Raw genomic sequence first — 24,502 nt, forward strand, 5'->3', positions numbered from 1 at the left:
CTGGGGCTCCACAGCCTTCCTCTCCCCTTCCCCAGATGGCCCCCCTCAAACCCCACAACTCTGACAGCAGAGCCATCCTCTGGGCCTGACGGCCGCCAAGGCCCAGCAGCCTGCCTTGCTCCCTCAGGGTTGCACAATCCGGGAAATGACCTGTGCATGGAGACAACTGCTGGTGTCCGGTAAGTGTGCCTTTGCAGCTTTCTAGGGGAAGTGACCTGGAGGGACTTTAACCCAGGCAGCGAGTCTTTCTTTTCTTGCCTCCTGTGACCCCAGCAGGGAAGGCTGAGTATAAAAAGCAGCCACCTCTCCCCAGAGGCAGGGACCGGCAGCCCTGCTCACTGGAAGTCAGGTGAGGGACCGCTCCAAAGAGGGATATGTTTAAAAGACTTACTCTGCTTTCTCTTTCCCAGAAAGATTGTTATTGCCTCCAAAAACAATTATTCTGTTTTGGGTTTGTCCTGTGTGAGGTCTGGGCTGACACTGTGCAAATGGGACATGGTTTTTGATTAGTAATAGGGGTCTGTATGGAGGGACAATTTGGTCCTAACTGCCCTCTCCTCCATCAAGGCCGCCCTGGTGACCCCGGAGAGTCTTGGGTTCAGGGGTGATGGGTTCAGAACTGAAGGCTGTGGCTCTGAGTGAGGGCCTCCTGCAGTGTTTGCTCGATGATCCACTAAGAGTCTACCGAGAACAGTGGGAAATCCAACCAGGCTCCCTTTGACACACACGCCCGAGGGTGTGTGCCCGTCTTGTCCGAGTCTCCCTGACTCTCTCCGTTCATTGCAGCACCATGAAGCTATTCACAGGCCTCATCTTCTGCTCCTTGGTCCTGGGAGCCAGCGGCTTGTTATCGTTCCTTGGAGAGGCTGCTCGAGGTAAGGCTGATGGAGGGGGTGGCATCCCCGGCCACTAGGATCCACCTGAGCACTCTCAAGGGTGGAGCTGCTGTCCTAGGCTGTGTTGTCCTAGGTGCTGCATGTGCCAGGGGTTTGGGGAGCTTTTCCTCAAACGGATTAAAAACCACAGGATTTATTTCAATCAGTGACTAGAGAAAGGACAATGATGATTCCCACTGAAAGGTAGGTTTGAATGGAAGACACAAAAGAAGTCCTGAAGCGGGATAAAGTTTCCTCAGACGAAGTTGCATAAACCTGATTGAGCTCTCCATCTTTTCTTCTTCTCTTTCCTGCGCCCTCCCTCTGCCCTCTGGCCCCTTCTCCCTCCCTCCCTCCCTCCCTCCCTTTCTCTCTCCATTTCCTAACTGGATAGTTTAGAGAGTCCTTCACTCAGCTCTTGCTGATGGTTCCTGTTGTCAGTGACGCTGTCCCTGGTTTAGTCGGCTTCCTACCCATTTCTAGACTGTTAACTGGTAAAAAAAGAATAATAACATATGTGAAGGCTCCACTAGGAACTGAGCACGTTCATGCAATTAGGGGGATCAACTATCCTGGTTTGCTCTTGCCGGAGGGGTTTTCCGACACTCACTCAGTGCTAACTGGGATGGTTCTAGGCAAACAGGGGCAGCTGTGGTCAAGCTGTGGCAGTTGATCACCTACATTAACTGCAGAATACCTCCAAACACCTCTGCCCCCCACTTCGAAGGGGGGAAACTGAGGCTTAGAGCAGCTGAGTCCATTGCCCAGGGACTGTCCGCCAGTCAGCAGGTGGCAGAGCAGAGGTCTGAACACCGGTGTGCACGAGGCCAGAGCTCTTCCCAGGTAGATGGTGTGGGTACCACTTCCTAGGGCTCAGGGCACATCAACCAGCGGCAGGCTGGAGTCCCCTGGAAGCCTTAAAACTGCTGAGGCCTCAGTGCCACCCTCAGAGTGTGAGGCTTTGACCTGGGGTGTGATCCCATCAGACTTCCAATACCCCACAGTTGTTAGGAAGTGCAGCCGAGCCTGAGAAAAGAACCATGGCTCCAGCGCTGCTTTCCTCAGCACCCACGTCAGCAGGACAGTCTATCGAGAAGGTTTTCAGGATGCCATTTAGGCCCCTAGCGCTCCCAGGGACTCGAGTCACAATTATGTGCATTCCGTCTGCAAGTTCATTTTTCTTAGGTGTCAGGACACAAGTGCTATATGTCTGCAGCCTTCCCCAAGTCTGTCTTCATGGCACCACCTCACCCACCCACATCCCCTGCATAGTCTCATATGTCCTTCATTCTGTAGCAGTGGTTCTTGACCAAGGGCAGTCTTGTGCTCTGGGACATTTGGCAATGTGTGGAACATTTTGGTTGTCACCTGGGGAGCGTACTGCTGCTCTAGGGTGTAGAGGGCAGGGACGGTGCTCAACGTCTGCCAGTGCTCAGGACAGCCCTGCTCAACACACACGTGTCTGACTCGCGGTTTCAATAGTGCTGAAGTGGAGAAATCCTGTTCCATAACCATACCTCCCTTCTCTACCTTAAACATAAGATGTGGACCTCAAGGGAGATGGAGCACACAGACAGCATCACGAGGGTCCGATCACCCAACAGCTCGGCTGTGCCCACCTCACTGACTCTCATTAGAGTGTGCTGGAGACGCCAACTGGGATTAGCAATGTGCTCCTCATCCTATGGAATCCAAGGTGCTATGAGCTCAGGCTGAAATGGAGTAAGTGGATGGTTCTGCATTCAAGATTCTTCTCTAAGGGATGTCACAGTCTTTCTGTTCACCCTGTGTCCCTTTGCCCGTGTCCTTTCCTTTCCAGGGACTTGGGACATGCTAAGAGCTTACCAGGACATGAGAGAAGCCAATTACATAGGTGCAGACAAATACTTCCACGCCCGCGGGAACTATGACGCTGCCAGGAGGGGCCCTGGGGGCGCCTGGGCTGCTAAAGTCATCAGGTGACTCAGGGCTTGAGGGTGCAGGGGTGGGTGCGCAGAGCTGGGCTGCCTTTGGGGATCAGGAGGGGCAGACCCGGGTGAGGGGTCTTGCGGGAGATATGATCTCCTCCTTGCGTGCATCCTGTCCAACCTCTCCATCTGTGCCCAGTGGCAGCAGAGCCAGAGTGTGGCTGGTGAACACATGTGACCCCTGCTCCCAAAAGAGAAAGTGAGCTCCAAGGAGTGATTCCCAACCCTCCTCTCTGGGTGCTGTTCACCCAGCATCAGGGGATCAGTGAGGCTGGGTGGGCTGTGCCGGGGCAGGCTGAGTGTATGGGCCCCTCTCTCCTTGGCTCCTCTCAGAGCCATCCCTGGGAAAGATGAGAGTCAGGAAGGGTGGGGCTATTGCTCATCAGCCCCGGATTAATCTCCTGCCTGTTCTCCTCCATCAGTGATGGCAGAGAGAATTTTCAGAGATTCACCGACCGTTTCAGTTTTGGAGGCAGCGGCCGTGGAGCAGAGGACTCGAGAGCCGACCAGGCTGCCAATGAATGGGGCCGGAGCGGCAAAGACCCCAATCACTTCAGACCTCATGGCCTGCCTGACAAGTACTGAGCTTCCTCTTCACTCTGCTCTCAGGAGATGGGCTGTGAGCACCCTGAGGGCAGGGACACCCAGTTATTGAGGTCTATGGCCACAGAAGCCAGTGGGGGGTCACAGAATTACTGTCTAATAAATGCTTAAGAGATTGAATTTGTTGAAACCGCGTGCTATTCTTTGGTCTAAGGACTGCCCGTTTGTTCCCAGGGGGTGATGGAAGGACACTGAGGTGAAGGGTGACCCTGTGCCCGTGTGTGTGGGTCCAGGGGAGACAGTCTCAGCATCACACAGGACAGACATCCTGCAGGACCCTCCCCTCATCAGCCCCGCTCCCCTCTGCAGGCCCCTCTGGTTACATTGGTGCTTTTTCCTGGTCTCTCTGTGTCCAGGCCTCCTCAGTCCCTGTCAGTTATGTCTTGTCACCTTCTCTGACTCCAGGGCCGACTCCCTTTAATTGTATTCCTCAGTGGTCTCTGTCTGGGGACAGGAGGCACAGCCACGGAAGGTGTGGACTGTGGAATCCTGCTCCTGCAACTCACACCTTGGTCTTCTGCTCATTCCCCAGCAACACCTACAAATCCAATTATTAACCAATTTCTATCCGTGCCATCCAAGAAATGTCTCAGAGCAGTTTCACGGCACTCTATCATCATCACTTTATTTCAAGCCTAAATGAAGATGTAACACCGCCTCACTTGTGAATGTTTCCTCATATCTTCTTCACCTTAACTAGCTCAAAACTGGGGCATTGGTAGTGAAGAGAGAGCAGGATAGAGGAGACCCCCTTTAAGTGTCAGGGTCCAGTCATGAGACACAAAGCAGGAAGGAATTTGAAAAGTGACATTTTAATACAGGGAATTTCTAGCTGTTAACAGGATCAACTAGGAAGAAGTAAAGAATACAAGAAGGGATAGATTCGAGAAAGGGCTCCCCACAAGGGTGAGGGGTAGACTTCTTGCTAAGTCTGTAGCCCATTGGGAGGCTGATACAGATAGCTGGGTGCCACGAGCCAAAGCCGGCAAACAAGAGCTCCCCCTCTGAGGTGCCCATGAACCCGGGCAGGAAGCCGCCCGGGTGAGCAGTTGAACTCCCTGCGAATGCAGCCGGGTCCCTGGAGCTCCCTGGAGGATCGCCCACACGGGGTTTGGAGGAAGAATGCTGCTGAACACCCTGGAAGCCAGTTATGGAATAGGCAGGTCTGTGGCCTGAATTGTGGCCCCCAAAATGTATGTCGAAGCCCTAAGGTGCAGTGCGGCTGAATTTGCATTAAGGAAGTAATTAAGGTTAAGTGAGGTAATAGGAGGGGGCTCCTGGTCTGATAGGATCAGTGTCCTTTAAGAGGAGCTGACCAGATAGCTCACGCTCTCTCTACCATGAGACTACACAGCAAGAAGGTGGGTGTCTGCAAGAAAGGAAGAGAGTCCTCATGGAGTAGTCCTTCTGCTGGCCCCTTGATGTTGGACTTCCCAGCCTCCAGAAGTGGGAGAAATAATTTCTGTTGTGAAACCACCACCCGTGGTATTTTCTTATGACAGAATGAGTTAAGACAGGTAGAATTCTGCTGAGCACCTTAGGAATCTAGTGGAGACACCACAGAAGTTGACAGGGGACTGTCTTGGCCCTGGGTTCCCACTGAAACTCCCTGGGGTGAGCGCTATGGTTGTGCTGCTCATGAGAACAGCACCCCAAGGGCTGGAGGAAGGAAAGCACACATAACCTGGAAGAGATGTCTTTACTTCCTGCTTCTCCCTCCAGTGCCCTCTGCTGACGAAGGTTAGCATCATGCCTAGCGGCATAGGAGAAACGTTTACAGGCTCCAGCTCCAGTGTCGCCAACACGGAAAGATGGTGGATGTGGAGCTCAAAGTAAATAAACTCATAACTGACATCAACTCCTCTTTGAAAAAGAACTGAGGAGAACTCCTAAGGGGAGGAGATAATGATAAAATATTTGCAGAGGAATGACAAATTTGGTTATTTGTCAAGGAGAAAGGAGAAGCGTCAGTCACAACAGAACCTTCTCATCTGGTTCCCCTCAGAAGCCTCTACCCCCATCGCAGGGGCAGCAGGGTTGGGAGGTTCGAGGCTGAGCCTCACAGGACTGACGGGCAGGGGCGGGAGAAATCGGTGAAGGAGACCGTGCTGGCCGCTGGCTGGTGAGAGCTGGCTCCGAGTACTTCTGAGGCCGAAGTCCGAGCACTAGTGATCGAATGTTTTGTTAGGTTGTTAAGTAATATCTAATAAAAGCCAGGAAACCAATCATCTAAGCTTCTATGATATAAAACTGGAAAAAGAAGAGCAAACTAAACCCAATGAAAGTAAAAGGAAGGAAGGAACTAAAAGCAGAAGGAAGGAACAAAAAGCAAAAAGGTTTAGTTTTTGAAAAGCTAATGAAACTGGTAAACCCCTAGCAATACTGATCAGGAAAACAATAAGGAGAGAAAACATGAAATCTGCATCAGGAATGAAAAAGAAGCTATCACCACATACACCACCAATACTTGAAAGGTTATTTTCAATGACTCTTTGACGATATTTGTGAATTGAGATGAAAGAAAGGAATTCTTTGAAAAAACATGCCTTACCAAAATTGATCAAGAAGAAATAAAAAATCTGAATAGCCCTATATCCACTAAAGGAATTGAATTTGTAATTAAAAAATCTACTAGGTGAAAACTCCCGGCCCAGAGAGCTGCACTGGTGAATTCTGTCAAACATTTAATAAAGAACTTTTAAAATAAAGTGTCTAAGCTTCCAGCTATAGAAGCAAAATAAAGAAGAGCAAAGTAAACTCAAAATAAATAGAAGGAAGGAAACAATATGGTTAAGAGCAGAAACCAATGAAACAGAAACAAACAACAGAGAAAATAACCAAAACCATGGGCAGAACCTTGGAAAGATTCACGACATTTATAAATTTTCAGCAAGACGGATCATAAAAAAAGAGAGAAGTAAGTTATCACTATCAGAAATGAAAGTAGGAATATTACCATAGTTTCTATAGACATTACAAGGATAAGAAAAGACTATCATGAACAAATTTATGTCCGTAAATTCAACAACTGAGATGAAAAGGACACATTCCATAAAAGACACAGCTTACGAAAACTGGTAAAAAAATTGAATAGCTACACATCTGTTAAAGAAATTTATAATTATAATTTTTCACACAGGTACATGAAAAAATATAGATCTACAATGGATCATACTTGAAAGCCCAGAAATAAACCAACACGTCTACGGACAGTCAATCTTTGACAAAGGAGCCAAGAACATACAATGGAGAAAGGAAAGTCTCTTCAATAAATGGTGTTGGGAAAACTGGACAGTCACATGCAGGAGAATGAAAGGAGACCATTATCTTGTACCATACACAAAAATCAACTCAAAATAGATTAAGGACTTGAAGCTAAGATGTGAAACCATAAAACTCCTAGAAGAAAATATAGGAGGTACACTCTTTGACATTAGGCTTAGCAGCATCTTTTCGAATACCATGTCTACTCAGGCAAGGGAAACAACAGAAAAAGTTCACAAATGGGACTGCATCAGACTAAAGACCTCATGCAAAGCGAAGGAACCTATGAACAAAATGGAAGCACAACTCACCAACTGCAATAAAATCTTCGCAAATCTTTTATCAGACAAGGGGTTGATCTCCAAAATATATAAAGAACTCATACACTCAACAAAAAAACCACAAACAACCCGATCAAAAAATGGGCAGAGGAAAAGAACAGACATTTTTCCAAGGAAGATATACAGATGGCCAACAGACACCTGAAGAGATGCTCAACATCACTAATTATTAGGGAAATGCAAATCAAAACCTCAACAGACATATCATTTTACACCAGTCTGACTGGGTACAATTACCAAGACAAAAATCAACAAATGTTGGAGAGGATGTGGAGAAAAAGGACCAATATCCCATATGAACATAGATGCAAAAATTCTTAACACAATATTAACAAATAGAATCCTGCAATATGTCAAAAGGACAATGCAGCTTTGCCAGTGGGGTTGATTGCAATGTTGGTTTAACATTTGTAACACAATCACGGAAATTTACCACCTTAAAAAAAGAAAGAAGAAAAATCATGTGATTATCTCAATAAATCCAGAAAAAGTAGTTGACAAAATTCAGCACCCATTCATTACAATAAAAACACCCAGTCTGATAAAGGGCATTTATGAAAAATCTTTGGCTAGCATCGTTCTTAGTGGTGCAATTTTGAACACTTTCTCCTCAAGATGAGGAACAAATTAAGTTATCTTCAGTCCCATGAGTTTTACTCCACATTGTATTTGAGGTCCCAGCTAGTACAATTTAGAAGAGAGAGGAAGAGCAGGGGGAAGGGTAGGAGGAGGAGAAGAAGAAGAAAAGAAAGAGGAAGTGAAGAAGGAGGCGGAGAAAGAAATCAAAAGCATAATGAAAGGATAGGAAGAAGTAAAACTGTCTTTATTTCTGATGACTAAATTGTATACAGAGAAACGGCTATGGAATCTGAAAACAATGAAACAGAACTAATAAGTGAATAGAGCAATGTCCCAGAACGTACAGAATCAATTGCGTTTCTATATTCTAGCAATGAAAAATGGGAAAATGAAGTGGAAAAAATATCCCGTACAGTAGGATTAGAAAACACAAAGTATCAATTTAACAGAAGATGTGCAAGAGTTGTAAAGTGAAAGCTACACAGAGCTGCTGAGAAAAATTAAGGAAGATCTAAAAACATAGATATACCATGTTCATCAGTTGGAAGACTCTTTATTGCAAGAGTCCAGTTATCAGCAACTTAATCAATAGATGCAACACCATCACACTCAGAATCCCATCAGGATATTTGTGTGGAAGTTGAGCTTATTGTAAAATTTATAGGCAAATACACATGGCCTAGATTAGGTAAAACCATCTGGAAAAAGAAGAACAAAGTTAGGGAACATACATGACTTGATTTTAAGACTTACCAGAGAGCTTCAGTCTTCAGAGCAGTTGCTGTTGGTGTAAGAATAGAACAGGGATCAGTTAACATTTTCGAAAAAGGGCCAGACTGTAAATATTTTAATGTTTGCGCCCATACAGTCTCTGTCACAACTCCTCAATCTGCTGTCGTAGCATGAAAGCAGCCACAGACAGTCTGTGAGTACATGGGAAGCCTACGTTCCCATAAAAGTTTATTTACAAAAACAAGGGGCAGGTTAGATTTGGTCCATGGGCTTAGTTTGCCAACTCCTGGAATAGACTAACAGCACAGATTAGAAAGTCCAGAAATAATCCCACACTTAGAAGGATAATTTTGACAAAGGGCTAAAGAATTCAACGGAGAGAAAGAATTCATTTCAGCAAGTGGTGCCTGAGCAACTGTGTGACTGTACAGGAAAAGGGGCACCTTGACTCCTACCACAAAACATGCACAAAACTAATTTGAAATGGGTCTTATTCTGAAATGTAAAAGCAAAAATTGTAATTCTGTTAGAAGAAAACAGTGGAGACTACCTTGTTTCTGTGGAAGTATGCAAATTTCTAAGAATGCTTAAGGCACTCACCATAAAAAAAGTTGATAAGTTGAATTTCATAAAAAGATATTTATCAAAAGTACTCATCCAAAACACTTAAAAAAGCTGTACACAGGAAAACATATTTTCAATACACAAATCTAACAAAGGATTTTCATGCAGAATACATACAGACCTGTAAAAATATCAACCTAAAACACAAACAATTCAATTAAAATGGCAGCAGATTTGAACAGGCATTTTACAAAAAGCTTACATCAATGGTTAGTAAACACATGGAAAGATGCTCAATATCGTTACTCAAAAGAGAAATGTCAATTAAAACCACATTGAGATACTATACTAGTCAGTGTTCTCCAGAGAAACGGAACCAGTGGGATACATGTAGATAAATACATAAGAGAATATTTATTATAGGAACTGGCTCACTCAATTATGGAGGCTGAGAAATCCCACAATCTGCTCTCTGTGAGCTGGAGAAGCAGGAAAGCCAGTGATGTAATTCAAGCCTGGTCCACAGGACCAAGAGCCAGGAGCGCTGATGTCTGGAGGCAGGAGACTGTGGATGTGCCAGCTCAAGCAGAGAGCAAATTTGTCCTTCCTCCACGTTTCTGTTCTGGTCAGGCCCTCAAGAGGTGGGATGATGGCCACACTCATCAGTGATGATAATCTTCTTTACTGACTCCATGGACTCAAATGCTAATTTCTTCCAGAAACATCCTACAGACACAACCAGAAAATATGTTTTACCAGCTACCTAGGCATCCTGTAGCCAAATCAAATTGACACACAAAATTAATGGTCACAGGTACAACTTCACATGTCTTGGAATGGATACATTAAAATGAGTGCTCATACTAAGTGCTGGTGAGCATGTGCAGCAACTGGAAATGGGACAACCATCTTGAAAACAGTTTGGCAGTTTCTTCTAGTGTTAAACACACACCTTCTCTGAGACCCAGCAATTCCATCTCTAAGTTATTTCACCAAGAGAAAGAACACACATGTCCGTAAAAACTCTTGCATATGAACGTTCAAAGCAGATTTATTTTAGTAACCTGAAACTGGGAACAACTCAAATGTCCATCAATTGAAGAATGGATAAACAAACTGTGATATGTCCATACAGGGAAGCTTCTAATTAGCAATAAAAGGGAGCACATGAACACGAATCTCTCTCAAATTACTGTACTGAGCAAAAGAAGCCTTACATATGAGTGCATACTGTGTGATTCCATTTACATGAAGTTCAAGAACAGCGAAAACCAATATTTAACAGTGACAGAGCAGTAGCTGCCTCTGGGGACCGATGGGATTGCCCAGGAAGGGGTACGAGGGCATTTCTGAAATGATGGAAATGTTCCACATCTCTCTGAGGGCATGGGTTGCATGGGTGTATTGATTTACCAAAACTCATTGACATGTAAATGTCAAGGTGTGAAATTTCATGGTATATACGTTAGACCTTTCTCTTAGTTCAGGCTGCTATAACAAAATACCATTGACAGGGTGGCTTATAAACAACAGAAATTTCTTTCTCACTGGCGGCTTGGGAGTCCGAGTTCAAGGTGCTTGCAGATTCGGTGTCTGATGAGAACCCACTTCCTTGTCACAGATGGCCATCTCTCCACTGTGTCCTCACATGGCATAAGGGACAGGGTGATCTCAGGGGTCTCCTAGAAAAGGGCTAATCCTATTCATTAGGGCTCCACCCTTATGACCTAATCCCCCCCCAAAGGCTCCACTTCGAAACTATCCTGTTGGGTATTAGGGTTCAACATATGATTTTTAGAGGGACATAAACGCTCAGTCTAAAGACACCTCAATTTTAAAATAACAATTAGAAAGTGTAGCATTCTGAATAAATATGTCATTTTATATAATAATCTAAAATATGGAACTCATAAAAGGCCCCATACATGTTTGTCAAATTGAATTCATTGACAGAAAGTGGAATCTTTGAGACGGACTCTCAGGAAGAATGGCTAACTGGTCCCATATGGAAAATAAGCAGCACTGTGGAAGATGAGCCTGTGACTGTGGGGGCCCTGGGAACCCCACTGGACCTGTAACTATGCCATGTCCTCACATGACCCCATGGAGCCTCTCTGGTCCGTAGTGGGCCCAGATTCTCTTCCTGAGTAAGCCGAGCTGGCAAAGCATTGACCATCATGCTGGGTTCCTCAATGGCTGGCCACATGGCTCTGGCACAAGTCCTGGGCAGCCACCACCCACCACTTCTTCATCGTGACCAGGCCTCCTCGGTTATTTTATTGCTGTGCCCAGGCCTCTCTGTGTCCAGACACTTCACTGCCCAATCAGTTGCATCCTGCCCCCTCTGCCTCCAGGCCTTGTTGCCAGGGACCTCTTTCCCAATCAAGCAGGTACATTGCTTCAGGAAGCCTAATCCCAGGATCCCTATCCTGGAAACTTCCATCTGGGACTCCAGCTTATTTCTTTCCAACCTCACAGCCTACCCCTGACTCAACCGTTAGCCAGTGCCTGCTCCTTTTACCTAAGTAAGGGTTCTCCTATTAGTTCAGCTTGTCTTCGTCCTCACTATCTTCAGTTCAGATGAAATACTGCTTTCCGTTCTAGAGGGAAGTCAGATGTGGGTAGACTCAGCCACAATTTAATAAGACCCTCCACAGAAGCACACACTGGGGGCAATCCACACTCTGCTGGGGTGTGGGAGGCTGGTGAACAGTAATGGGAGTAGCTTCTGTTTTCTTTCATTGCAAATGCCAGAAGGTGCTTGATAATTTACCGTCCCTATATGATGTAAGCCACAGAGAAAGTCTTTGCAGTTCTCATTGGGAGCAACTGAGGTTTTTCCATTAAATAATATGTTTGCTATGACTTTTTGGCATAGAAGCTTATAAAATTAAGAACATTCCCTTCGATGTACAGTTTTCTAAAGGATGTTTTTCGACTAGAAATATGCCTTAAACTTTGCGAAATTATTTTTTGATCGATTGAGATAATATTATTTTTCTCTTTTGGCTATGCATGTGGTGAATCACATTGATTGATGTTGTAATGTGGACCTAGTTTTGCATTTCAGGAATAAACCACTCTCAATCATGAGGCAGTTTTAATACTCAGATTGGGCTAGTTAGCACTATGTTTTACTTTGAATCATTGTGACTTTGAAAGCAAAATGGGACTATAGGTTTAATTTCTTGTATTGCCCATCTCTGGTTTGGGAATCAAGATTACTCTAGTTTCTTTAAAATTGGCTGGACAACAACATTCTTTATCTGTATAACCGGTATCTGTATGATACAGAGTTAGCTGTGCCCTGAGACTTTAGCTGAACTCCCTGAAAAACCATCAGCATCAGCCAGGGATACTGGGGAGGAGAGATCTTTGACAAGCACTTCGATTTGTCGAATACTTGTTTGGCTTCCTAAAGATGTCTACGGCTCTTGCATCATCAAGGTGTCTTACTGACTCAAATAGCTTTCAGGGCGTTATTTCATCTTAATTAACAAATGTCATGTCACTGTGAGTTGATTAAATTGAGATCTGAGTAGGATGACTCCACACTCAGCCCAAACTGGAACCAGGAAAGGAGAACTCAGATAAACCTCCTTTGGGTCTGTATGGGGACTCTATCTGCCTCTTGAACTGGTTCTAACCAGCTCAGAATAATGCTGTTGCAGAGCTGAGAAATGCTGCAGTCATTGGAAGGTAGAATAATGATGGGGGTTTTGTGTTGTGTTGTGTTGTAGTTATTGCTGTGGTTGATTGCTGTCTTGTGGCTCCTCCAGAAGTCACTGTGTGCACACCCAGGCAATGCAGATGTATTCTTACCTGTGAGCCATCAGCAGTTGGCTCAGAGGAGAAACACTGTAGATCTTTTTTCTTAAATGCTTGTTTCAAGGTTTGATAGGCAGGTTAGACTTGGACGTGATTCTAGGAAAGTTGGCCATCTTTCCTTATGACCCTTGTGGCTCAGTAGAGAGCGCTTTCTTACACTCCTGGACCTGGGCAGAGTGAGGAGCCACCCAGAGCAGGAACCACCCACAGCCTTAGCAGGTCGTCTCCCCTCAGAAGAATTAGGGACTGCGGCCCTCAAGAGATACATTTTACAGGATGTAGCACCATTCTCTGAAGTCTGGGTGTCTTTCGAGTTTCCTTTCTGAGAAATACCTGTTGCCAGGACGGCGTTTTGATGCAGGAACCATCTGTATCTTGCGCAGCTGCAGGAGAAGAGGCAACGTTCTCTCCTCACCTCGGCAGGACTTCTGTCTCCAGCAGTCAGGAGCTCCTGCCGGGGTCTAAGGCTAAGCCTGGATCCCACTAGACAGCCATGAGAGAGAGAGAGACGGGCCTGAGAGGCTCAGAACTTACCCTGAGGAAAGAAAAGGCCCGAGGAGGATCGTGGACAGACGGAATATTGGGTGCATAATCTTTTGTATCTAAAGTCCCCCATTTTGTTAAAGTTAAACAACACATTATCTGGATTTCCATCTGTAGGAGCTCTTTTTCTCTTACTCTTCAGATTTCTCTTTTCAGTATGAACTACCTATTTAGTATCCAGATGAGAACATTGGGCATCCTTTAAGGCTACAATTCATATACATTCATAAACTATTTAAAATATTACTGGTTTTAAAAAGAAGTATTATATCCAACATCTTTAAAATGCCTTTTTTAAAAATTTCATTGCTCATGGACTGGCAGAATTAATATTGTTAAAATGTCCATATTACACAAAGCAATCTACAGATTCAATGCAATCCCTATCAAAATTCCAAAGGCGTTTCCCAGAAATAGAAGAAACAGTCCTAAAATTTGTATGGAACCTTAAATTTGAGTGGATGCCTAAAATTGGGATGGAACAAAGGACCCCCAATAGCTGAAGCAACACTGAGAAAGAAGAACAAAGTCGGAGACATCACATTCCTGATCTCAAACTATATGACAAAGGTATAGTAATCAAAACAGTATGATATTGGCATCAAATCAGACACAAAGATCAGTGGAACAGAATAGAGAGCCTAGAAGTAATCCCACACATATAAGGTCAATTAATTTATGACAAACGAGCAAAGAATACAGAATGGGGGAAAGACAGTGTCTTCAATAAATGGTGCTGGAAAACTGGACAGACACACGCAAAAGAATGAAACTGGACCCGTATCTTACACCATACACAAAAGTTAACTCAAAATGGATTAAAGACTTGAACATAAGACCTGAAACTTAAAATAGAAGAAAACATAGGTGGTAAGCTCCTTGACATTGGTCATGGCAAAGATTTTTTGGATTTAACACCAAAAGCAGAGGCAAGAAAAGCAAAAATAAACAAAAATAAACATCAAACTAAAAAGTCTGCACAGCAAAGGAAACCATCAGCAAAGTGAAAAAGCAACCTACAAAATGGGAGTAAATATTTGCAAGTCATATATCTGATAAGGGGTTAATATCCAAAATACATAAAGACCTTGTACAATTCAATACCAAAAAAAAAAGACCCCCCCCAAATAATCTGATTTAAAGATGGGCAGAGGATCTGAATAGACATTTCTCCAAAGAAGACAGATAGCCAATAGCTATATGAAAAGGTGCTCAACATCACTAATCAGGGAAATTGAATGAAAACCACTATGAGATATCACCTCACACCTGTTAAAATGGCTGTTATCAGACAGACAAGAAACAGCAGTGTTGGCGAGGATGTGGAGAAAAGGGAACCCTCGTGCACTGTTGGTGGGAATGTAAATTGGCGCAGTCAGTATGGAAAACAGCATGGAGGTTCCTCAAAAATCTGAAAATAGAGCCACCTAAAATACTGGTTTTAAAAATAGAACTAAGTGATCTAGCAATTCCTCTTCTGAGTATTTATCTGGAGGAAACAAAAACACTAACTTGGAAAGATATATGCACCCCCATGTTCACTGCAGTATTATTTACAATAGTCAAGATGTGAAAGCAACCTGTGTCTGTCAATGGACGAATGGATATATAAAACGTGATGTCTATATATACGCACACAATGAAATATCGTTCAGCCATGAAAAAGAAGGAAATCTTGCCATTTGCGAGAACATGATGGACCTTGAGGACATTTTGCTAAGTGAAATAAATCAGACAGAGAAAGACAAATGCTGTGTGATCTCCCTTATACGTGGAATCTGAAAAAAAAACAAAACAAAAACCAAACATAACACAGAGAACAGATTGATGGTTGTCAGAAGAAGGAAGTGAGGGTGGGCAAAACGGATGAAAGGGGTCAAAAGGCACAAAGGTTCAGTTATAAAATACTTAAGTCCAGGGGGTGGCCCGGTGGCGCAGTGGTTAAGTGGGCACGTTTTGCTTCGGGGGTCCGGGGTTCACCGGTTTGGATCCCGGGTGCGGACATGGCACCGCTTGGCAAGCCATGCTTTGGCAGACGTCCCACATATAAAGCAGAGGAAGATGGGCACGGATGTTAGCTCAGGGCCATTCTTCCCCAGGAAAAAGAGGAGGATTGGTAGCAGTTAGCTCAGGGCTAATCTTCCTAAAAAAAAAAAATGCAAAAAACTTAAGTCCTAAGAATGCAATGTACAGCACGGAGACTATAGTTAGCATTACATGTTTGAAACTTGCAAAGTGAGTAGATCTTAAAAGTTGTCATCACAAGAAAAAAAACATGTAACTGTGTGTGGTGATACATGTTAACTAGACTTATCGTGGTGATCATTTTGCAATATATACAAATATCAAATCATTGTGTTGTACACATGAGACTAATATAACATTATATATCAATTACAGCTCAATAAAAATAAATAAGTGAGGAAAAAACTTTTGAGTCAGGAAGCCTTAGCTGAAAGAGTGGACTAGTGTGGCAGACAGAATAATGCATCCCACCCTCCTCCCAGTGCCCCGAAAGTTGTCCAGGTCCGAGTCCTGGAACCTGTGCGTGTGCTGCCTCGCAGGGCATGGGAAGAATTCAGCACCACGGACCACTTCGTTCTCCACCTGTTGAGACCTCACATCATCCAATGACTATCAGTTTGATGGGGTGTCACTGAAGAGCACACGTGCTCCTCCATGTCAGTCAAGGCACAGAAAGGCATCGCTTGACTAGTGACAGCTGAGTGAGAGAACACACACAGCAACCAAAACATCAACCAATCATTTGGCAGCTATTAGAATGATTTGAGGAACAATTTGGGCTACAAGCGTATCTTTTGGTGGGAAGTTTGAGAACTTCCGTACCTTGTTCATGAGGGGGAGCAGAGGCAGAATTTTAAAATGTAATATATTAAGTTATATTACTTTATCAGTTAAAAAATTTTAGACTATCATCCCTCACTCTTGGATGAGCCCCCAAGCAACCCAGTACCAGGCTGTTACTCCCACCGCAGAAGCTCCTGTGCCCTCTCCCCGGCTGCAGGCTCCTCCCTGCCCTTTCTCCCCAGGGAATCCCCTCCTAAACTTCGTGTTTATCGTCCCCTGCCTTTTAAAGTGGTTTTGACCACGTGTGTGTACTCATAAGCAATTCACTATTTCGGCTTTGCCTGTTTTTGAACTTTCTGTAAACAGAATTATATTGTATGGATTCTCTGGTCACTTGCGCATTTCGGTCAATGCTATCTTTTTAGATATGGGCATGTTGACGTCTCTTATAGTCCTTATTCATCTTCACTGCTGAATACTATTCCACAGCAGGAATGTCTCACAGCTTATTATGCCATTTGAGTTGTTTCTTTTCTGCTATTACAAACAGTGTTGTTCCTAATGATCTTGTACACATGTCCCGGTACAAGAGTTTCTACGGGCACAGACCCAGGAGTGGAATACTAGACAGCTGTGTTGAACTTGAGCTGATAATGCCAAATTGTTTTCCAAAATGGCTGCACTAGTTTACGTTCCCAGAAGTGATGGATGAGCGGCCTCTGCTCCACATTCTAGGCCAGGCTTGTTTTTATGTCAAGTTGGTGAGCGATAAACAGTGTCACATTGTAGCTTAAATATGTGTTTTCCTGACTATCAGATTCACCATTTCTATACATTAATGAGCCATTTGTGCTTCCTCTTCTGTGAAATTTATATTCATTTCTTTTTCCTTTTTGACGATTAGTAGGAGTCCTTTACACGCTTGACACAAGGGCTTTTTGATTATGCGTGTTGCAAATATCTTCCCCAGTTTCTGGCTTTTATTTTCAGTCATTTTTTAGGAAAGTAAATGTATTTGATTTTATATTTAACAAACTCATAATTCAACAAAATTATAACATACAACCATGGACTAATCCTTTTAAGTGCTTTTGTCTTTCCCTTTATTTATCAGGTTTTACAATAATGAGTGGTAATCCCAGGACCACAAAGTTGTCTAGTGAACTTTGCCTTTTTTAAAAAAAGTTTCCTTATGGTATCTCTCCTGCTTTCTTTCTTTGGTGAGGAACACTCTCCCTGAGCTAACATCCATGCCAATCGTCCTCCACTTTGCATGTGGGATGTGACAGCAGCACGGCTTGATGAGCGGTGTGTAGGTCCGCACCCAGGATCTGAACCCATGAACCCCGAGCCATTGAAGCGGAGTGCGTGAACTTAATCACCACATCACGGGGCGAGCTGAACACTAATGATCACCTTTGTTGCAATTTTTCCCCAATTTGGAAACTTCTTCTTCTTCTTCTTTTTTGCTGAGGAACATCCATCCTGAGCTAACATTCACTGCCAATCTTCCCTCTTTTTGTATGTGAGCTGCCACCACAGCATGGCACTGATAGACAAATGGTTCAGGTCTAACCAGGAACCAAACCCAGGCCACTGAAGCAGAGCACGCCAAACTTAACCACCAAACAACTGGGACTGGCCATTGAAACCATGTTTTAAAGTGGAAAATTATCTTATTTAGTCCTCTGACAACTAACTTCTATAACCTATTGCTGTATTGCTCAAGGTACAGAATACATAACTCATCCCTTAGCTATCTTTACAAACATTGTGGGAGCTACCCTTTCATTTTTCTCATAAATTGGAGGGTTTTCTTAAGAAGCTGGCACTTTTTAAAGGATTAGTTTTATTTGGCTTCCTCTTTTCACCTGAGACATCTTTGAAACTCTCCATTTCAATTCAAATGGATGACAGCCTCTACCTTTGGAAGTGGACACCCAGTGCTGTGCTGGAATCAGCTCAGACCAGCTTGGCAGAGTCAACCGTCAAGTTTTCAGGGATTCTGCGAGGCAGTTGCTAAGTCGTTGGTCATTTCAAATTACCCTTGTGGGACCGTGTACACCTTGCACCTTAAGTCAGGGCTTTACTTTTTCCTTCCAGAGCCAGTAATTAAACAATTCCTGGCACATGCCTGGCACTACCCCTTCTAATCAAAGTTCCACAGATCTTTCCTTGGTCCTTCCAGGCAGAGACAAGTGAATCCTGGAGGAACGGGCAGCTGCGGCAAACACACAGCTCCAGCACCACAAAGGCTTGTTCCCCACTCCCTACTCTCCAGCTCACTCAGGGAGATTAAAAGAGAACGTTCCATTCAAATCACTGAAGAAATCGTTAAATTCTTGTGTGTGCTGGTGATTATGTGGCTGCATTTTTTCTGCAAGAAAACACACATCGCAGGGAGGGGGAATGCACACATCGGAAAGGAAAACACGCTTACACAGCTGCTCTGAGCTTCCGGAGACCAGCACCGTCATGCCTACATGTGTCTGTTGAGGGCCGCAGTCCCTATTCTTAGAGGGGAGATGACCTGCTAAGGCTGTGGGTGGTTCCTGCTCTGGGTGGTTCCTCACTCTGTCCAGGTCCAGGAGCGTGGGAAAGCGCTCTCCATTGAGCCACAAGTGTCATAAGGAAAGATGGCCGACTTTTCTAGAGTCACGTCCAAGTCTAACCTGACTATCAAACCTGGAAAGAAGCATTTAAGAAAACAGATCTACAATGTTTCTCCTCTGAGCCAACCGCTGATGGTTCACAGGTAAGAATACCCCTGCATTCCCTGGGTGTTCACACAGTGGCTTCTGGAGGAGCCACAAGACAGCAATCAACCACAGCAATAACTACAACACAACACAACACAAAACACCCTAATTATTCTGCCTTCCAATGACTGCAGCGTTTCTCAGCTCTGCAACAGCATTATTCTGAGCTGGTTAGAACCAGTTCAAGAGGCAGATAGAGTCCCCATACAGACCCAAAGGAGGTTCATCTGAGTTCTCCTTTCCTGGTTCCAGTTTGGGCTGAGTGTGGAGTCATCCTACTCAGATCTCAATTTAATCAACTCACAGTGACATGACATTTGTTAATTAAGATGAAATAACACCCTGAAAGCTATTTGAGTCAGTAAGACACCTTGATGATGCAAGAGCCGTAGACATCTTTAGGAAGCCAAACAAGTATTCGACAAATCGAAGTGCTTGTCAAAGATCTCTCCTCCCCAGTATCCCTGGCTGATGCTGATGGTTTTTCAGGGATTTCAGCTAACGTCTCAGGGCACAGCCAATTCTGTATCATACAGATAGCAATTATACAGATAAAGAATGTTGTTGCCCAGCCAATTTTAAAGAAACTAGAGTAATCTTGATTCCCAAACCAGAGATGGGCAATACAAGAAATTAAACCTATAGTCCCATTTTGCTTTCAAAGTCATAATGATTCAAAGTAAAACATAGTGCTAACTAGCCCAATCTGAGTATTAAAACTGCCTCATGATTGAGAGTGGTTTATTCCTGAAATGCAAAACTAGGTCCACATTACAACATCAATCAATGTGATTCACCACATGCATAGCCAAAAGAGAAAAATAATATTATCTCAATCGATCAAAAAATAATTTCGCAAAGTTTAAGACATATTTCTAGTCGAAAAACATCCTTTAGAAAACTGTACATCGAAGGGAATGTTCTTAATTTATAAGCTTCTATGCCAAAAAGTCATAGCAAACATATTATTTAATGGAAAAACCTCAGTTGCTCCCAATGAGAACTGCAAAGACTTTCTCTGTGGCTTACATCACATAGGGACAGTAAATTATCAAGCACCTTCTGGCATTTGCAATGAAAGAAAACAGAAGCTACTCCCATTACTGTTCACCAGCCTCCCACACCCCAGCAGAGTGTGGATTGCCCCCAGTGTGTGCTTCTGTGGAGGGTCTTATTAAATTGTGGCTGAGTCTACCCACATCTGACTTCCCTCTAGAACGGAAAGCAGTATTTCATCTGAACTGAAGATAGTGAGGATGAAGACAAGCTGAACTAATAGAGAACGCTTCCTTAGGTAAAAGGAGCAGGCACTGGCTAACAGTTGAGTCAGGGGTAGGCTGTGGTGTTGGCAAGAAATAAGCTGGAGTCCCAGATGGAAGTTTCCAGGATAGGGATCCTGGGATTAGGCTTCCCGAAGCAATGTACCTGCTTGATTGGGAAAGAGGTCCCTGGCAACAAGGCCTGGAGGCAGAGGGGCAGGATGCAACTGATTGGGCAGTGAAGTGTCTGGACCCAAAGAGGCCTGGGCACAGCAACAAGAGAACTGGGGAGGCCTGGTCACAATGAAGAAGTGGCGGGTGGGGGCTGCCCAGGACTTGTGCCAGAGCCATGCCGGCAGCCATTGAGCAGCCCAGCATGATGGCCAATGCTTTGCCAGCTCGGCTTACTCAGGAGGAGAATCTGGGCCCACTATGGACCAGAGAGGCTCCGTGGGGTCATGTGAGGACATAGCATGGTTACAGATCCAGTGGGGGTCCCAGGGCCCCCACAGTCACAGGCTCATCTTCCACAGTGCTGCTTATTTTCCATATGGGACCAGTTAGCCATTCTTCCTGAGAGTCCGTCTCAAAGATTCCACTTTCTGTCAATGAATTCAATTTGACAAACATGTATGGGGCCTTTTATGAGTTCCTGGGGACACAAAGCTCAGTGACACTGTGCCCTGTTTGTGGGGAGAGTTGTGTGGCTCACAGCCTCATCCCCTGAGAGCAGAGGGAGCAGGCAGCTCAGTATTCCTTAGGCAGGTCAGCAGGTCTGAAATGCTCGGGGTCGTTGCCACTCCAGCCCCATTCCCCAGCTCTCTGGTCAGAAGTCAAGTCCTCCAAGTCATAGCTGCTGCTTCCAAAGGAAAGCTTGTGTAAGAGTCCTTGAAGATATTCCCTGGCGTTGCTGAAAGGAAGTGAGAGAGGAGATTGTCTCCTGGGTCATTCTAGACAGCTCCACCTCCCAATTCCCTTCTCTCTTTCCACCAAGGAATGGCTTTCAGAGGAGGCTGGAAGAGCCCATGCTCAAGAAGGAGGGGCTAAAACATGCACCTCCTTGGGCAAAGGTCCAGGTCAACTGGTTCTTTCCATGTTCCGCAACAGAGCTCTGCAGAGATCCCTCCCTTTCTCTTTGGGGGTGGGGGAGGCACATCCACACCAGCCCTGCTCTGGCTCTGCTGGCCACCCAGACCTCAGGAGCAGGGGCAATAAGAGCGGGGACCACAGCCCTCCTGACTCTGGAGACAGACAACTCTGCTCCGCTCTCCCTGGCCACCCCAGCACCCCAGTCACCTGATCACTTGAGCGGCTCAGACACCCCCAGGGCCCCTTTGTGCAGCATCATAGTTCCCCCGGGCATAGAAGTATCTGCTTGAATGTTGGTAATTGGCTTGTCTCATGTCCCAGTAGGCTCCCACCAAGTCCCAAGCCCTGGAAAGAGACAAAATAACCAAAATGAAGCTGGTGAGATACCGGAGGAGTGAAGGAATGGAAACTGTCCACTCCTTTCAGATTTTGACTCCTGACAAAGCAGTGAGAGGAGAAGGGGTTCCACATTTTTCCACTACGATGGTGCATAAGACAAATACATCCTTTCCACTGAGGGAGGGCAACTCGGGCTTGAATAAATTCGACATGACAGGCATCAAAGGCACAGAACAAATGCTGAAACCGGCAGTAAGGGATGAGGCGGAGTTGCCTGAGGGAGCTCCACAGGCCCTGTGTAGGCAGACTGCGCTGTAAGGCGTGAGCATCCTGTTCAGGTCTCTGCCTGCTCACTGAGCTCCGGTTTCCTCACCCTTCACTCGGGAGCATCATACCTACCTCCACAGTAGATGACATGAGCAGAGGAAATGAGAATAGAAAATGAGCGAGGGCCGGCCCCCTGGCGAGTGGTTAAGTTGGCACCCTCCACTTTGGGAGCCCAGGGTTTCGCCAGCTCAGATCCTGGGTGCGGACATGGCACCGCTCATCAAGCCATGCTGAGGCGGCGTCCCACATGCCACAGTAGAAGGGCCCACAAGTAAGATATACAACTGTGTACCAGGGGGCTTTGGGGAGAAGAAGAAGAAGAAAGAAGATTGGCAATAGATGTTAGCTCAAGTGCCAATCTTTGAAAAAATAAATAAATAAAATAAAACATAATAAGGGAACTGCCCAACAATCCCTAGCATGTCAGAGGGCCTGATGTAAGTTAGTTTCCTTTTCCTGTTAGTGAACGGTAGTGGGGACAATGAGATGCCACTATACACCATCAGAACGACAAAAATTTTAAAAACTGATGGTATCAGTTGTGGTGAGGATGTGGTACACCTGAAACTCTTATATTTTGTGGATGGAATTGTAAATTGGTGCCGTTTTGGAAAGCTACTCGGCAGCATCTATTGGAGCTAAACCTCCATCTCCCTTGTTAGCCCACAACCCCTCTCCTGGGTATCTGTCCCCAGCATGAGTGAGTGTGTGTCCACCAGAGAGCACGCACACCAACGTGCACAATGTCACTGCAGTTTCATCCACAACAGCCCACAACTGAAAAGACCCAATTATCCGACAACATAGAGTGAGCAAGTAAATCATGGTACATTTCTACAATGGAATACTGCACACCAATGAAAAAGAGCAAACTGTTGATACATATAAGCAACAACATGGATGAATCTTATAGACACAATGTTGAATGGAAGAATGCCAGATCAAAAGAGCACATTCCACCTAATTTCTCTTATGTGAAGATCAATGTAAATTGGTGCAGCCACTATGGAAAACAGTATGGAGGTGCCTCAAAAAATTAAAAATAGAACTACCTTACGATCCAGCAATTCTGCTTCTGGGTATTTATCCAAAGAAAACAAAAACACTAACTTGAATAGACCTATGCACCCTATGTTCATCGCAGCATTATTTACAATAGCCAAGATATAGACAAACTAAACATCCATCAGTGGATGAATGGATAAAGAAGATGAGGTGTACATATATATATATATATATATATATACACACACACACACATACATATACACAATGGACTATATTCATTCATAAAAAAGAATGAAATCTTGGGGCCTGTCCCGTGGCCGAGTGATTAGGTTCGCACGCTCCGCTTCGGTGGCCCAGGGTTTCACCAGTTCGGATCTTAGGCACGGACATGGCACCACTTATCAAGCCATATCGAGGTGGCGTCCCACATAGCACAACCAGAGGCACTCACAACTAGAATATACAACTATGTACTGGGGGCCTCTGGGGAGAAGAAGGAAAAAAAAAGATTGGCAACAGATGTTAGCTCAGGTGCCAATCTTAAAAAGATAAAATAAACACAATGAAATCTTGCCATTCATGACAACATGGATGGACCTTGAGGACATTGTGCTAAGTGAAATAAGTCAGACAGAGAAAGGCAAATACTGTATAATCTCACTTATATGGAGAACCTCAAAAAATATCCCAGCTCATAGATACAGAGAACAGATTGGCGGTTGCCAGAGGCAGGAAGTAGTGGGCGGGAGAAATGGGTGAAGGGGGTCAAAAGCACAAACTTTCAGTTATAAAATAGTTAAGTCCTAAGAATGCAATGTACAGCATGGTGACTACAGTTAATAACACTGTATTGCATATTTGAAAGTTGCTAAGAGAGTAAGTCTTAAAAGTCTTCATTACAAGAAAAAAAATTTTTGTAACTATGTGTGGTGATGGATATTAACTAGACTTATTGTGGTGATCATTTCGCAACACATACAAATATTGAATCATTACGCTGTACATGAAACTAATATAATGTTATATGTCAATTATACTTCAATAAAATTTTTGTTAAAGATAATAAGCAGGAAAAACTAATCTATAATCATAGAGGCCAGAATAGGGGTTACCTTTGGTGGGGACATTAACTGGGAGGGGACACGAGCTGTCCTTCTGGGGTGCTGGAAATATGACACATCTTGGTCTGATGGTGGTAGCGTGGGTGTTTACCTATGCAGAAGTTCATCAAGCTGTGCAGTTTACTGTATCTCAGTTTACTGTTATAGCTCAATGAAAAGAGTTTAAAAGACCATTAGTGGAAAAATAGATGCTCAAAACAGATCTAAGTGAGGAAGAGCTGGAGGAAGTGTCTGTCGTGCCTGTGTTGCTCAGTAAATATTTATTGAGACGTGCCGTGGCTCACATGTCAAGGATTTCTTTAAACCTACTCACTTGGAGAAAAGAAAAACCAAGATGGATAGTTTTAATTATTCTTTTTCTTTTGTTTTTTTGTGAGAAACATTCACTCTGAGCTAACATCTGTTGCCAATCTTCCTCTTTTTTTGCTTGAGGAAGATTAGCACTGAGCTAATATCTGTGCCAATCTTTCTATATTTTATATGTGGGTTGCCACCA

At 44.4% G+C, this 24,502-nt stretch overlaps 1 protein-coding gene and 1 pseudogene across 1 annotated transcript; one reads left to right on the forward strand and one right to left on the reverse strand.

The window, feature by feature from the left end:
• Positions 1-281: 281 nt before the first annotated feature.
• LOC123279014 (serum amyloid A protein) lies at positions 282-3,565 on the forward strand. Its single transcript, XM_070491279.1, has 4 exons — positions 282-349; positions 787-875; positions 2,695-2,833; positions 3,265-3,565. The coding sequence occupies exons 2-4, from the start codon at positions 791-793 to the stop codon at positions 3,425-3,427; spliced, it is 387 nt and encodes a 128-aa protein (XP_070347380.1). The 5' UTR covers positions 282-349; positions 787-790; the 3' UTR covers positions 3,428-3,565.
• Positions 3,566-20,747: 17,182 nt separating this feature from the next.
• Positions 20,748-21,762, reverse strand: LOC139041173 (serum amyloid A protein-like; annotated as a pseudogene).
• Positions 21,763-24,502: the final 2,740 nt, after the last annotated feature.

This window comes from Equus asinus, chromosome 20 (genome assembly GCF_041296235.1).
Source record: "Equus asinus isolate D_3611 breed Donkey chromosome 20, EquAss-T2T_v2, whole genome shotgun sequence".
Lineage (NCBI taxonomy): Eukaryota > Metazoa > Chordata > Mammalia > Perissodactyla > Equidae > Equus > Equus asinus.

Excerpts from the sequence above, each read along its gene's own strand:
- LOC123279014 (XM_070491279.1), top strand. The coding sequence starts at position 791 with ATGAAGCTATTCACAGGCCTCATCTTCTGCTCCTTGGTCCTGGGAGCC. Across the intron at positions 876-2,694 it reads CCTTGGAGAGGCTGCTCGAG|GGACTTGGGACATGCTAAGA; the intron begins GTAAGGCTGATG and ends TTTCCTTTCCAG. Across the intron at positions 2,834-3,264 it reads TGGGCTGCTAAAGTCATCAG|TGATGGCAGAGAGAATTTTC; the intron begins GTGACTCAGGGC and ends CTCCTCCATCAG.